This window comes from Rhopilema esculentum, chromosome 13 (assembly GCF_057945365.1).
Source record: "Rhopilema esculentum isolate cy_ngs chromosome 13, ASM5794536v1, whole genome shotgun sequence".
Lineage (NCBI taxonomy): Eukaryota > Metazoa > Cnidaria > Scyphozoa > Rhizostomeae > Rhizostomatidae > Rhopilema > Rhopilema esculentum.
Genome location: NC_142827.1, coordinates 590985 through 604100, shown reverse-complemented (window position 1 = coordinate 604100; position 13116 = coordinate 590985). Strand labels below are relative to the sequence as shown.

Genomic DNA, 13116 nt, shown 5'->3' with positions numbered 1-13116 from the left:
TTATCACTATCAAGTGTCAATTGACCTTTATGCTCCTCCACACGTTTTATCTTAAAATTCAATAGAGCATTTATTCTAAATTTTTGATAATTTTGTTCTTCTTGTTCCCTTCACTTCAATTTTTCTAGCGGCGATTAGATATTTTTCTCATTAAATGACATATGAGTATTCCAATCAATGTATCTTACAACTATTTATGTTTTCAACGTTGTGCAGGAAATTGCTACTGCAACAGAGAAGGAAATTGACGAGACAAGAAATGGCTACCAGCCAGTGGCGAGACATTCGGCCATTCTCTTTTTCTGCATCTCCGATTTGGCCAATATTGAGCCAATGTACCAGTATTCCTTAACATGGTTTATCAATCTGTATTTGCTGGCAAGTATACCGTTTTGCTGGAAACTATAATATATTAGCTTTGAACCCGCTATCTGTTGACAGAAACTAGCGAATAAATTGGACTATTGATGCACATTTTATCGCAGAACCGTTGCCTGTCCCATCGTTACGTTCGTCCTAAAAAAGTAGTGTTTTCTTATTGCACAGCTAAGCAGTTTCATCCTTGTGGCAGACAGCCTCTTTTTTACCTTCAAACTTGTCCTTTCTTGTTTCACATTAGTGTTTATAATTGTTAGGTAAATGGAATTGAATCTGTTACAACGTAATGTTAGTTGATTCTAGCTGGCCTGATTTGAAAATACTACATTTTTGTAAGCTTGCCAAGCAACGAGAACGCTCTAGGGCTTATGCTTACTTTTGAATGTTTTCGCCAAAGCTTTTAGGATCGATTTGCAGGGCAGATGTCTTAGTATATTTACATTTGCATCGAATGAATGACCTCCATTTTACGACGCTTTCTTGTTTACAGTCCATTGAAAACAGCAAAAAGTCATCGGACCTTACCACCAGAATTGAGAACCTTAATGACCACTTCACTCAAAGCATTTATTCTAATGTCTGCCGCTCCTTGTTTGAGAAAGACAAATTGCTATTTTCATTTTTGCTAACAATCAACATCCTAAAAGCAAGGTGAGTTTTCCAACTACTTGTAAAGGTTAGTAACGTTTGCACCGTTGGCTAGGTTTCGAGCAAGTTATGTCCACCTTCTTTTACGCAGCCATTTGATTTCGCCATTAAATTAGAACATTTCTTTTCCCGTTTCTTGCCAGAGGTTTATTTTTCAAAGCCTTGTTTACATTGACAAAGAGAGCATTTTCTTGTCGCAGGGACGAGGTTGATGACCATGTTTGGCGGTTCCTTCTCACCGGTGGCCTGGCACTAGATAACCCTCATCCAAACCCTTGCCATGAATGGCTGAATGACAAGTCCTGGTCTGAAATTGTGCGCGCATCTGATTTGCCTAACCTTAAAGGATTAATGAATGGTAAGTGCTTGTCTTTCCTTCAATAAACGGCATTATGGGCATTCATGGTTGGCTTTTCCCCAATGTTCCCCATCCGAATTGATTCTTCTTTGTGCAGCACCTTCATGGTAGAATACCTCTCCATTTAATCACCTAGCCAAATCTTCATATCTGAATCATCCTTGCATTCTTCTGCCATATCCCTTTCCGCCTTCTGTTCTCTGACTGAAACCCTAATGTATAATGTTTTTTAATTGCAGATATCAGCAATCCTGGTTGGCGCACTTTTTATGATTCTGCGTCTCCTCATTTTGAAAAGCTACCAGACCCTTGGGAGTTGAAACTGCAGGGTCTTGACAGGTATCTGCACAAGATTACATCCTCATTCGCTTTTACCAATCATTTGGTTTTTTTACAAAGAAACTGGCAAGATACATGATGTAAATTGAGTGTTTTTTCGCATAAATAAACGTCTTAAGTCTTACCTTGCCCCTTGCCATAGAATATCAGTGTATTGTATTATTTGGATATTTTTCTTTACTTTTTCAACAAATAAGAATTGCTTGTTTCAGAATGGTTGTTCTTCGTTGCTTGCGGCCCGACAAAATTGTCCCAGCAGTTCAGGTAAATTTCGCATTATTTTAGACCAAATAATGAGTCATTTGTGTTTTTCCTAAAAGTTAAAAAAAAATAAGATAAGAATAATTTTGATTCAATAAAATATGGGAATTTTCAGTATACGGTGGAATTTCAAGACACAATAAAAATATTATTTTTCAATTATCTCTTGGATGATTCTCGGGCACCAGTCTTTTGTGAAATTAGAGAGAGAACTAGATTAAAATAGAAACGTTTAGTTTAATGGTTAATAGTTCCTTTTTTCATGTCATTTTACAAAGATCGTTAATTGATCATTTGATCATTTTTACATGACTTGCTTTAGTTTTATTAATCATATTTTCTATTTTAGGAGTTCATCGTTGATCATATGGGTCGTACATATATCGAGCCGCCTACATTCAACCTGCCGTTGAGTTTTAATGACGCAAGCTGTACGACTCCGCTGATTTTTGTGCTATCACCAGGAGCAGACCCCATGGCAGCCCTTTTGAAATTTGCCGAAAGTCGTGGCTTCGGTGGAGACAAGGTTCAAAGTATTTCTCTTGGCCAAGGACAGGTAATCGATTTTTTGTTCAGCCATGTATACTCTATGTGCTCTTAACAAGGATCATTGAGTCATCTTGCATTTTGTGACAATTCTCAATGATATCACCAGTATTGTAGATAAATTGTTCTGAATTTATAAGTTCAGATTTTATGATGCAGACAGGGTGTTTTCAAAATTCCAAATAATTCCATTGCAAATAAAAACTTAGCACATTGCAAATAAAAACTTCTGTGCATAGAAGTTTTCTTGGTCAAATATGTTTGATAGTTAACCGTTCTCTTAACACATTGCCAATTGTGCGGCGTACCTCCTTGTTATTGTGTAGCTGGCATCTAGAGATGCCCACCTTTATGCTTCGTGTTTGTTTTGGAGTTTCTGATATTACTTATTGGAAACAGTATCAAATTTTAGAAAAAACATTTTGTTCTTAAGTGATTGGATGTTTGCGAAATGCCTTTTTATGACAGGGTCCAATAGCCGCAAAGATGATTGAAAAGGCTTTGGTTGCTGGAACTTGGGTTGTTCTTCAAAATTGTCATCTTGCAACGAGTTGGATGCCGGTTTTAGAGAAAACATGCGAGGAAGTAATTGTACCAGAAAACACACATGAAAACTTCAGGCTATGGTTGACAAGCTACCCGTCGCCGGACTTTCCAGTCTCGATTCTCCAAAACGGTGGGTTTCTGTTTCCAAATCTAAACTTGGGCATAATTCTAAATTTGGGCATAATACTATATTTGGGCATAATACCTGCTCTCTGCAGTATGGAATATATTTGTTCATATTCCTTTATTTTTTTAAGAAGTATTTTACTTGTTCAAACACTAAAGTGAGCTTTGGAACAAAAACATACTGCTACAGTTAATAATGCAATATTTTTTAGGTGTTAAAATGACAAATGAGCCTCCCAAGGGACTTCGTGCCAATATCTTGAGATCTTACCTGAATGATCCCATATCAGACGCGACTTTTTTCTCTGCTTGTGACAAGCCAAAAGAATGGGAAAAAATGTTGTTCGGTTTGTGCTTTTTCCATGCACTGGTGCAAGAGAGACGAAAGTTTGGTCCACTTGGATGGAACATCCCGTACGAGTTCAATGAATCAGATTTAAGAATAAGCATGCGACAATTGCAGGTAATTCAGAAATGTTATTCACAAATGAGTATTTGGTGATTACCTTAAGTATGGATGGATAGCAAGGGAAGTACCCAAGAAAGCTAAAAGCAGTTGTAGTTGCATTAAATGAGAAGCATATCTCAGTTAAAAATTATAGCAAAATGTTTGTTAAGATTGGATGTAAGCAGAACCGTTCAGGCTATTGTATGATTATACATAAAACTACACAATAAATCGCTTGTTTAAACAGCAGATACTTTGATAATAAACATATCATTTTTTGAAATAGTATTTACGTTTCTCTAATTAGATGTTCTTGAATGAGTACAAGGAACTGCCGCTTGAAGCCCTCACCTACTTGTTTGGTGAATGCAACTATGGGGGACGTGTCACTGATGACAAGGACAGGCGTCTTCTTCTCTCAATTTTGTCAATATTCGTCTGCGATGACATTGTCAATAATGACGATTACAGGTGATATTTCAAGCCCTGTGGTACTTTCATTTACGTAGCTTTGCTGCAGGCAAAAAACCTTATTCATAGTTTATGGTATATTTTTTTGTCAGCAGTAACGCATCAAAAACGCGACAGCATCGTTAAAAGGTGGTTGTGTAATGTAATAAATGTTTAACAATTTTTGCATGATATTTGTGTGATAAACTTTTTATTTGATACAATATTATACACCCAATCTCAATAAAATACAAATGAAACCAATGAGTATCATAATTTTAGATGAACGTGGCAGGGGATTCTAATAAACCCCATTGTACTATATTTACCCTTCCTACTGTTGTTTAATCATTTCAAATTCGCTCTATTTTCACCTCTGTTTTATCATTTGACGCAGATTCTCCCCGAGTGGCACATATCACGCCCCTGCCAAAGGTGCATATGACAGCTACCTGGAATACATTAGAAATCTGCCTTTGAATCCGCATCCAGAGGTTTTTGGGCTCCATGAAAATGCTGATATCACAAAGGACCAGAAGGAAACGCAAGAAGTTAGTTAAGAATTCAGTACCTTTTCTCCCATAGCCACAACAGTCACGACAATTGGTTTATTTACTACCTACTAAGCATATGTTTCTAACTGTATGTTTAGCTTGTCATTTTCCAAGACTGTTGTGAGAAACAGAGATATAATGAGCTAACTAGCCATGTTAGCAAGCTGTACTATTATTTTCCCGCAGATCTAGTTTGAAAATCAACCCAGTTTCAATTTTCAACCACTGCTTAACAACCTTTTGATTGTGGATATGTTTGACAATACAACGCCGGTTAACCCTATTACCTTTTTTCTTTTATTAATTCATTTCAGCTCTTTGATTGTATTTTGCTAACTCTGCCACGCCAAAGTGACGGTGGCGGCAAATCGTCCGCCGAAACGGTCGCTGACCTGGCAGCTGACATCCTAGCGAAATTCCCGCCACCTTATGACTTGGAGATGGTTATTGAAAAATACCCAGTTCAGTACACCGAGTCGATGAATACAGTGCTTCGCCAGGAGCTCATTCGATTCAATAGGCTGACGGAGGTCGTTGTCTCGACTTTGAAGAATATACAAAAAGCTATCAAGGTTGGTATCGTTTGCATGATCCTATATGCCTTTATTTATGACCGCAAATAGATGAAATGGTTCTGGATTCTAGCAGCCTACAATCCGTGAAATTAGAAATACACTGCTTCGCCAGGTTCTGAACGCTGCTACAAAATTCGCCTCCTGTCATCCCAACATAATATTTATGACCTATACAAAGACGTTTTGACTTCTATACTTGTTACATTTTCACCTTAAACATAGTTTGGGAATTTATGATATCGTAACGAGATGGGCAAACACAGGAAAACTGTAATTGTGTTTATGCAAGTTCGTCTAATTTTACTTTACCTCATCAATGTAATCCATTATAAAGAAGCCTCTTCACCTCAATTGTTTAGATTAATTATTTTGCTGTATTTGCTATTTTCGTTTTATCTGTTGTTGTTTACTCTGCTACAGGCTCACTGTTTTTTGCCTTATTCCTTGGAATGGTCTTAACTGTCTTTTAGGGTCTTGTGGTGATGTCATCAGAACTAGAAGATGTCTTCAACAACATGTTGATTGGCAAAGTTCCCGCGGTTTGGGCCTCGAAATCATACCCTTCACTCAAACCGCTTGGCAGCTACATTACTGATCTTCTTGAAAGGTCTTTCGCTTCTTCATATTTTTTAAACATCGTAACTAAAGTTCTTCTGAAAGTAAGAATAATCACAAATACAAACCATGCATACCACTGGAAAGGTTCGTCGTTTACATTTAAGCACCGGTATTGGAAGTAAGGGTAGAGCTGTAGGCTTGACATTATCGGAAAGCGAAGACTGTGACGTCACAAACGGGAACGAAAGAACTAGCCTGTATGGCGGGCCGGAAGATCACCGTGTGTGTTAGGGAATTATTTGGCTAATTTGCCACATTCTGGCCTATTTTATCTGGGTTTTCCTTACAACTATTTATGTTAAGCAACGTCTCTCTTTCTTGTAGACTGAAATTTTTCCAAGACTGGATCGAAAATGGAACCCCGAATGTATTTTGGATATCAGGGTTTTACTTTACGCAGTCATTTCTTACAGGTAACTATGAGCTACTATTCGTAACCATTAGTATATGGAGCGATAAACCATAGATTGAGATTATTTTTTTAATCACATGTTATAATCGATTTTATTCATTGACGCCCAGGTGCAGCCCAAAACTTTGCACGGAAATTCAAGATTCCCATCGACCATATTGGATTTGAGTTTAATATAATGGACTGCCATGGAGCTATGGACCGTAAACCTGAGAACGGTGCCTTCGTAAGAGTGAGTACTTACATTCAAAAAATTTGCAAGCCTTTCCATGACTAATAGAGCAAAAGTGATTGAATCTAAATCATGCAATTTTAAAGAACATGTTATACCTTGACGTTTTCATGGCTTGCCGAAGTTAAATTTCAATTTATTTTTCACAGGGCCTGTTCATCGAAGGAGCCAAGTGGGATATGGAAGCAAAAGTAATCGGCGAATCTAATCCTAAAATTCTTTACGATGAAATGCCTAACGTATCCTTTCTTATGACGTTGTTTCAATGCCATTCCGCTGTCATTTTGATTAAGGCATATGAAATGTCTATCATAGACCTGGTGAAATCTTTTATAGAACCGTGAATAGCTTTGCTAGCTAGATGCCAACCAAACGTATAAAATAGAATTCACCTTCCTGTATCCTTTGTAGAGGGGATCGTAACTTGTACACTTGACTTTTGTAATTATCTCATGATGCCAAAAGACTGAAATTCATCTCAAATTGGCTAAAATAATGCTCTGTGTATCGCTTTCTAGGTTGCGTGATAAATTTATCTCGCCAATTATTTTGATCTCACTTTATCTCACCAATGATTCTGATCTCACTTTATCTCACCAAAGACCCTTATCTCATTTTTCTCACGATAAGACCTTCCCAGCAACAGTAATGATAAATGATGGCTGATAAGTAAATCATGTTAAAATCATTCTTAGCTTTGTCCTTAAATCAAATCTAGATCTGGATAATTCCAGGTGAAAAGAAAAAATTCAAGCCAAAGCCATGTTACACGTGCCCAGTCTACAAAACTACAGCGCGTCGAGGTACTCTCTCCACTACAGGCCATTCTACAAATTTCGTCATGTACATGGCATTGCCTAGCGACAAAGACGAGCGGCACTGGGTAAATCGGGGTGTAGCCATGCTATGCCAGTTGGATAATTAGAAATAGAATGTTTTTAGATGTTTAACACTTCAGCAACTGGTGGAAAATATTTAAAGACGCTTATAAACTGTTCCATTATGTAATTTGGGTTTATTGAAGACATAGGTTATTTAATTAGGGAAATTTTCTCAATAAAGTTAGACCAACTTTGAAGGGCGTTTAACAAGGGAAATTTAACATGTTTCATAGCGATAGATGTTTGACTAACTTCTGGAAAGTGTATTTTTTATTTGTAAATATTGCGTGAAAACTAACAGTTGGTAATTATTTTCCTTTCGTAAATAGTGTACATAAATCTAGCGGGTGAATTTATGTTTCTTAACTTGACTCTATGCCTTGAGAGGTTTGTCAGTAAAAGAGGAGAGATTAGCAAACGGTATGTAAAATAGCAAGAACTGTCAACAGATTAGTTTCGACATATGATGTGTTAAAACGGTGAAAAAAACTTGACACGGCCAGTTTGTGACGTCGCTTCTACACTAACGTTCAAAAATGTATTAGGACACCTTCTAAATATCGAAGAAATTCTATGCAATGAATTCTGAAAGACTCTTTCACGTCCTTACTATTAAATGCAAACGACATATTTCCATAAAATTTTCACAAGATATGTTCATTTTTTTATGACTGTAAAAGATCAACTTTAAAAATTTTGTAGGCCTTGAAACTCCAATCGGAAACTTTCAAAAGTAGCGAAATAACGAAGTGTACAATTTAAGAATATCTGTGCGGTTCGATACATCATAAGTCCAATAAATAAACAAAAATTAAGATGAAGAGTTGACCATGAATAATAACTGATGCAGGTCAATGGCCACCGTGAAAATTCAGATTTGTTCAGATAGAGATTCATTGGACACAAACAGATTTATTAAGATATCATCCAAATCAGGTGCCCAAAACAACCATAAACAGTGAAATTGGAGTGGAAAATCGTCTGTTATACTCTTGTTTGTATGTCTACAAATGCAGGTAAGTGCTTGGCATAACACTGAGCAAACTCTTCGGCAAAGCGCGTTCGAATTACGAACTTCTCCGTCGAATCTTTCGATAAAGATTCGTTGCATTATCCGAACGGGAAACTGCCTCCAGAAGCAAGTATTGTTCATACAAGGAAAATTATCAGTTCGTCAATTTCATCGTCATTTATACTGCAAACATGGAACAAATAAGAAGCAAGATGGACGAAGTAAAAGACAAAATCGACGCAGCGAATGCTCTAGCTGATGACTTTGAAGCGAAAAATGCCATAGCAGCCAAGACGCTTGAAGCGCACCACTTACACATTGAAGACACGCAGAGGCATATGAAATCTCTAGAACAACACATTTTTACAGCAAAGAAGCAGCTGAAAGAGAGTACTGCTCGTCTAGAAAATATACAAAACTGCGACGAAGACCATGTAAAGGCAGTCGAGATAATTGAAGCAAAAGGGGAAGTGCATGACTCGCGTATTGATAGCATGCAACAGAGAGTAAGCATGGCGAGAAGGAAGTATGAAGAGAATTACACACAACTGGAAGAAGGGAAAAGGAAGGTATGTGTGCTGAAGAGAGAAGTAGATGTTATGGAGGAAAAAATGAGGAGCAGGGAAGACCAAATGGAAGACCTTGAATCTGTTATTAGAAAAGATGATGGGCTAATATCGGCAATAGAAGCCAAAAACGATGAAAGTTTGAATAAAGAATACGAACTAGAGGATCAAATTGAAAAGTTGAAAACAAAGATTGAGGAGAACAACAATAGAATTGATTTTGCAGAAAGGAAACTGCCTTCTCTGCAATATCAAATTGAGACAATAAAGAAAGAAATCAGCGATATTCGAAATGCAACTTCTCATTTGAAAAATGAAATAACAACAGAGATAAATGATATGGTTAAAACAATATAAGATGGTGTCAATTTTTCTTATCTAATCAGTTTATTCAATGACAAAGAGCAATGTTCTTTGATACTGTTTTTCTTGTGTTACATCAAATACAAAGAAAGTTTTTTTGAAATTTTCGCAAGGGTGGCTTCATCACCCCCTCTAAGATTTAAGTAAGCCAATTCATGAATTCCTTATAAGAGTTTTGTATTCTTACTTGGGAAGTTAGATGGTAAAACACTCAGCAACCAACTGCCTTTGAGAAAGCAGTTTGCTTTTAGAGAAAAAATATCCAAAAGCCCTTTCAGATGGTTGCATCTTCATTTCTGTTGGCAGACCTTCTTTTCTAGCAGCTATGCAGCTATGTCAAATGCTATATCATAGCACCTTGAATATTGTCTCTAGCCCCCTCCCCCTGTTTGCAGGATCATATATTCACATATATCTCATTGATTTAGCTGCAAGGTTCAAACAAATAAGTGAATAGGTTCAAGTTATACTTTTATCTGCTTGATAAAATTTACAAACCTTATTTGAATTACTTTAAAAACCAATCCGGAAGAAAACATTCTTCACCATAGGGGAGTCTCTTCATCTCAATTACATGAAAAGGCTCTTGATACCTGAAAGAGTACACAACATTGTGGTCATCATCAACAACCTTTTCTTTCATCCACTGCAAGAACTGATCAAGAAAATTCAAGCAAACAGCTGGTTTCCATCTTGCACCCTCCCTTAAAGCTATGTCTGGTATGTCTAAAGTAACATAGTTTTTAATTTTTCTTACAATGCCATTGTCATCTCTCATTCCGCACACCACTTTTGGTACTCCTGCCAGGAAGCTCTGAGCCCAGAATTTGATTAACTTAAAATTCGCAAAGTTCCTGGCCTGCCGTGGGTTGTCTAATATTCTTGTGGTTTTTAGTTCTACATAAGAACCTGGTCCCTTTACTTTGCCATCTGTCAAGGTGCAGCAATCAACTTCAGCTCCAAACACCAGTGAGTGACTGCTCATTCTTGTCCGCACAACACTGCAGTATGCTTCACAATTGTTTGTTACATTCTTTGAACACTTCTCTGTTGCTTTATTCCCTAAATCAAATATTACAACATCTATTACTAAACTTTCAAACTAAACCAATAGACAATAAAAAGCTCACTCAGTCATTTTTTAGAAATTGATTTACATTCTAAGTCTTAATAATTATATTTAACACTTGTGCCATAATTTGTACTCCTGCCAGGAAGCATGATTTTTATACTCCCTTGTATCCAATAAGATATACTTTGAAAGATTAAGAAACATTGTTTGCAACTAAGGGTACTTCAAGATAACACTAACATCCAGGAAATGTTGCTTACAACCACATAATGATTTTTTCCCATTAATTATATAAACTCCTGCCCCATTAATTATATAAACTCCTGCTCCATTAATTAAAAAACTGAGAAATATATCATAATCAGTTCATACTTTTTAAGGTATCTCAAGGTTTTCTTACCTGACAACGGTTTTGTCATGTAATCCTCAAATTTGTATCCCCAGTAACACATTTCTTTTTGTCTCTCACTTTGTTTCAATCTTTGCACTCTTTTTTCTTCAGTTTCAACTTCAGATATGAAGATTGTACCATTGTGTTTACAAGCATCCATCCGCCATGGCTCCCTTTTCTCATAGGGTGTCAAGAGGATTTTTACAAGATGCCCTCGCCATGTTAAGAAATCTGTATGCAAGCTGAAAAATAATTGAAATTATAACCAGCTATGCACTTGGTCCTCTCAGTATTCTAGCCAGCTGAACCTATAAAATGATGTTCTTTAATTATTTTAATTTCTTTACAGCCAGTTAATTAATTATCACAATAAATTGTAAACCATAATTGTTTTGCTGAATTACATGAATTCAAATTTGTGTAATATTAAATTCTTGATATCTATAACATTTGCAGATGAAACAAGAGATGAAGAATTTTATGAGAAAAACATGGACTTTTGGATAGTATGACAACCCTCTGCTGACATTCCATTGTGCTAACAGTTCAGTTGATGTTCATTTATTCACCCTTTTTCCCATTATCCTAGTCTGCAGAGTATGGCAAATGCACGTCCAATATTGTTTTAGTGTGGCTAGCTTTGCACACCAAGGTATGGCTAGCTTTGCACCGTTTCAAATTTTGTACTTTCCATACACGTTCATAAATACTTTATTAAATGCTAAAATAGAAATAGCACCCCATTGCACTCCTTGATTTGCTAAGAAGTGCTATTGACTAAACACCTGCAAATATGTTCCTGATATGGCCTCCAAATAGTTTTCATGTTAATTATTATGTATGTATCCCAATTCAATTAATTGAAATTTTGAACTATTAACTCTAAATGCTTAGAAAAACTGTACCATACAATATCAAAGGATTATTCTCTTCACATTAGTAGAACAAATATTGCAGTTTTCAAAAATAGTATTTCAATTCTGTAAATATTTCTGCCACACCCTTAATATCCCTGCCAAAAATAAGAGCTTTTGAGCCTCAATGTAAAAGATTTTACACTGTAATACTGCAATTTATTTTCAGAATATCTTTGATTTGATATCATCTGAGTTTAGCACCCTTCATTGCCAATTTCATACATTTGTGTCAATTATAGAAGAAAAAATGCCAGGGGACAAAATGCAAGCAAACACTTTGATTGCATCATGAGGATACATTATAATTTGCACACACAAAAACTAATTGCATAATGGTCATATTGGTCACAATTTTCAGTTATCCTGGATTATTTGACATTGAATGAACCATTTTCTGAATTTGAAAGCTTTGCTAAATTTCCTGATGTTAATTGACTTCCTTCATACTGATGTATTTTCTTAAGGGTTGGAACCAAATAGAGTCGGGGCACACAAGAGCTGTTAAAATTATCCTTTGAAATGTTGAGGTTGCTCAATTTTTCTTGAAAAGCACTGCTTGCATGGCCAATAGTGGTTTCCTTGCAGTGCACCCAGCTGAGATGAGTGTGTTATGTGCAAGGTCTCGTCCAGAACGGCCATACACTGCAGACCAATCATACTCTACTACTTATAATAATATAATAACAATATCATTGAATACATTTTAAATTTACAATTATACGACTTGCTTTTACAGGCATCAATAAAAATAATAATAATAATGGTAAAGGAAACTTTTCATTTAAAATTGCAAAAAGCTACAAATACAAATAACTCTATTCCATAATTTGTAACTAGCTACCTTGTTTTCAACGACAAAAAAAACTTTAAAAGGGAGTAGCTCTGTAGTATATGTATAGTGTAGTATCTGTAATTAATGAAATACTATATTTTGATTTATCATTTTACCTTACTGGGTGACTGTCAGTGGACAACTTAAATCTGTCTCTGTGAAGATCGACCCACTGTAGTAAGTGGTCCAGTCTCTCTTGGACATCCTCGTCCCTTGCAGTTAAGGTTTTAAAGCCAACGTTTAAGTCGAATTGGGGATCACGCTTTACTGATGGTACATATTCCCTCATCTTCTCGTTGGTATTCATGTATTTTCTATCAATATCCAAAGAAAAGGCACCGAATTCTGCAGGCTGGCGAAAAAAAGGGCATTCATGAAGATAAGCTTCAGCATGCTTAATTTCAAAGATAAATTTCTCATTTACAATAAACTTTTTTAAAGTCTGTTCTCCACTTAAATCTCTTGCTTCGTCCAAGGTTTCGTGCCCTCTCTTCATGACTAAAAACAAAACTATCCATAGACTCGTTTGCAATGCGAGGCAAAAACAGGGCGCTACATTTGTACACAAAGCCTTCCTCGCGGTCTATTCAA

At 36.3% G+C, this 13116-nt stretch overlaps 2 protein-coding genes across 2 annotated transcripts in view; one reads left to right on the top strand and one right to left on the bottom strand.

Annotated features, from left to right (window-relative positions):
- Positions 1-7724, top strand: part of LOC135692135 (dynein axonemal heavy chain 3) — a 45966-nt gene extending 38242 nt beyond the window's left edge. Inside the window, exons 72-87 of the mRNA XM_065210175.2 lie at positions 217-378; positions 869-1029; positions 1227-1384; positions 1624-1723; positions 1936-1987; positions 2334-2540; positions 2999-3206; positions 3415-3665; positions 3958-4121; positions 4498-4651; positions 4969-5226; positions 5700-5836; positions 6172-6260; positions 6370-6491; positions 6641-6730; positions 7210-7724. Coding sequence (XP_065066247.2) covers positions 217-378; positions 869-1029; positions 1227-1384; positions 1624-1723; positions 1936-1987; positions 2334-2540; positions 2999-3206; positions 3415-3665; positions 3958-4121; positions 4498-4651; positions 4969-5226; positions 5700-5836; positions 6172-6260; positions 6370-6491; positions 6641-6730; positions 7210-7416 — 2520 coding nt within the window. The 3' untranslated portion in view covers positions 7417-7724. The remainder of the gene's footprint in view (positions 1-216; positions 379-868; positions 1030-1226; positions 1385-1623; positions 1724-1935; positions 1988-2333; positions 2541-2998; positions 3207-3414; positions 3666-3957; positions 4122-4497; positions 4652-4968; positions 5227-5699; positions 5837-6171; positions 6261-6369; positions 6492-6640; positions 6731-7209) is intronic.
- A 2047-nt stretch (positions 7725-9771) lies between these two features.
- On the bottom strand, positions 9772-13052 carry LOC135692137 (decapping and exoribonuclease protein). Its single transcript, XM_065210180.2, has 3 exons — positions 12642-13052; positions 10786-11018; positions 9772-10375 (listed from the first exon to the last, which is right to left on the bottom strand). The coding sequence occupies exons 1-3, from the start codon at positions 13019-13021 to the stop codon at positions 9822-9824; spliced, it is 1167 nt and encodes a 388-aa protein (XP_065066252.1). The 5' UTR covers positions 13022-13052; the 3' UTR covers positions 9772-9821.
- Between the last annotated feature and the right edge of the window lie 64 nt (positions 13053-13116).

Coding starts and splice junctions, on each gene's coding strand:
- LOC135692137 (XM_065210180.2), bottom strand. CDS start 13,021: ATGAAGAGAGGGCACGAAACCTTGGACGAAGCAAGAGATTTAAGTGGA. Junction 11,019..12,641: donor ACTGACAGTCACCCAGTAAG/GTAAAATGATAA, acceptor ATTATTTTTCAG/CTTGCATACAGATTTCTTAA. Junction 10,376..10,785: donor CATGACAAAACCGTTGTCAG/GTAAGAAAACCT, acceptor TATTTGATTTAG/GGAATAAAGCAACAGAGAAG.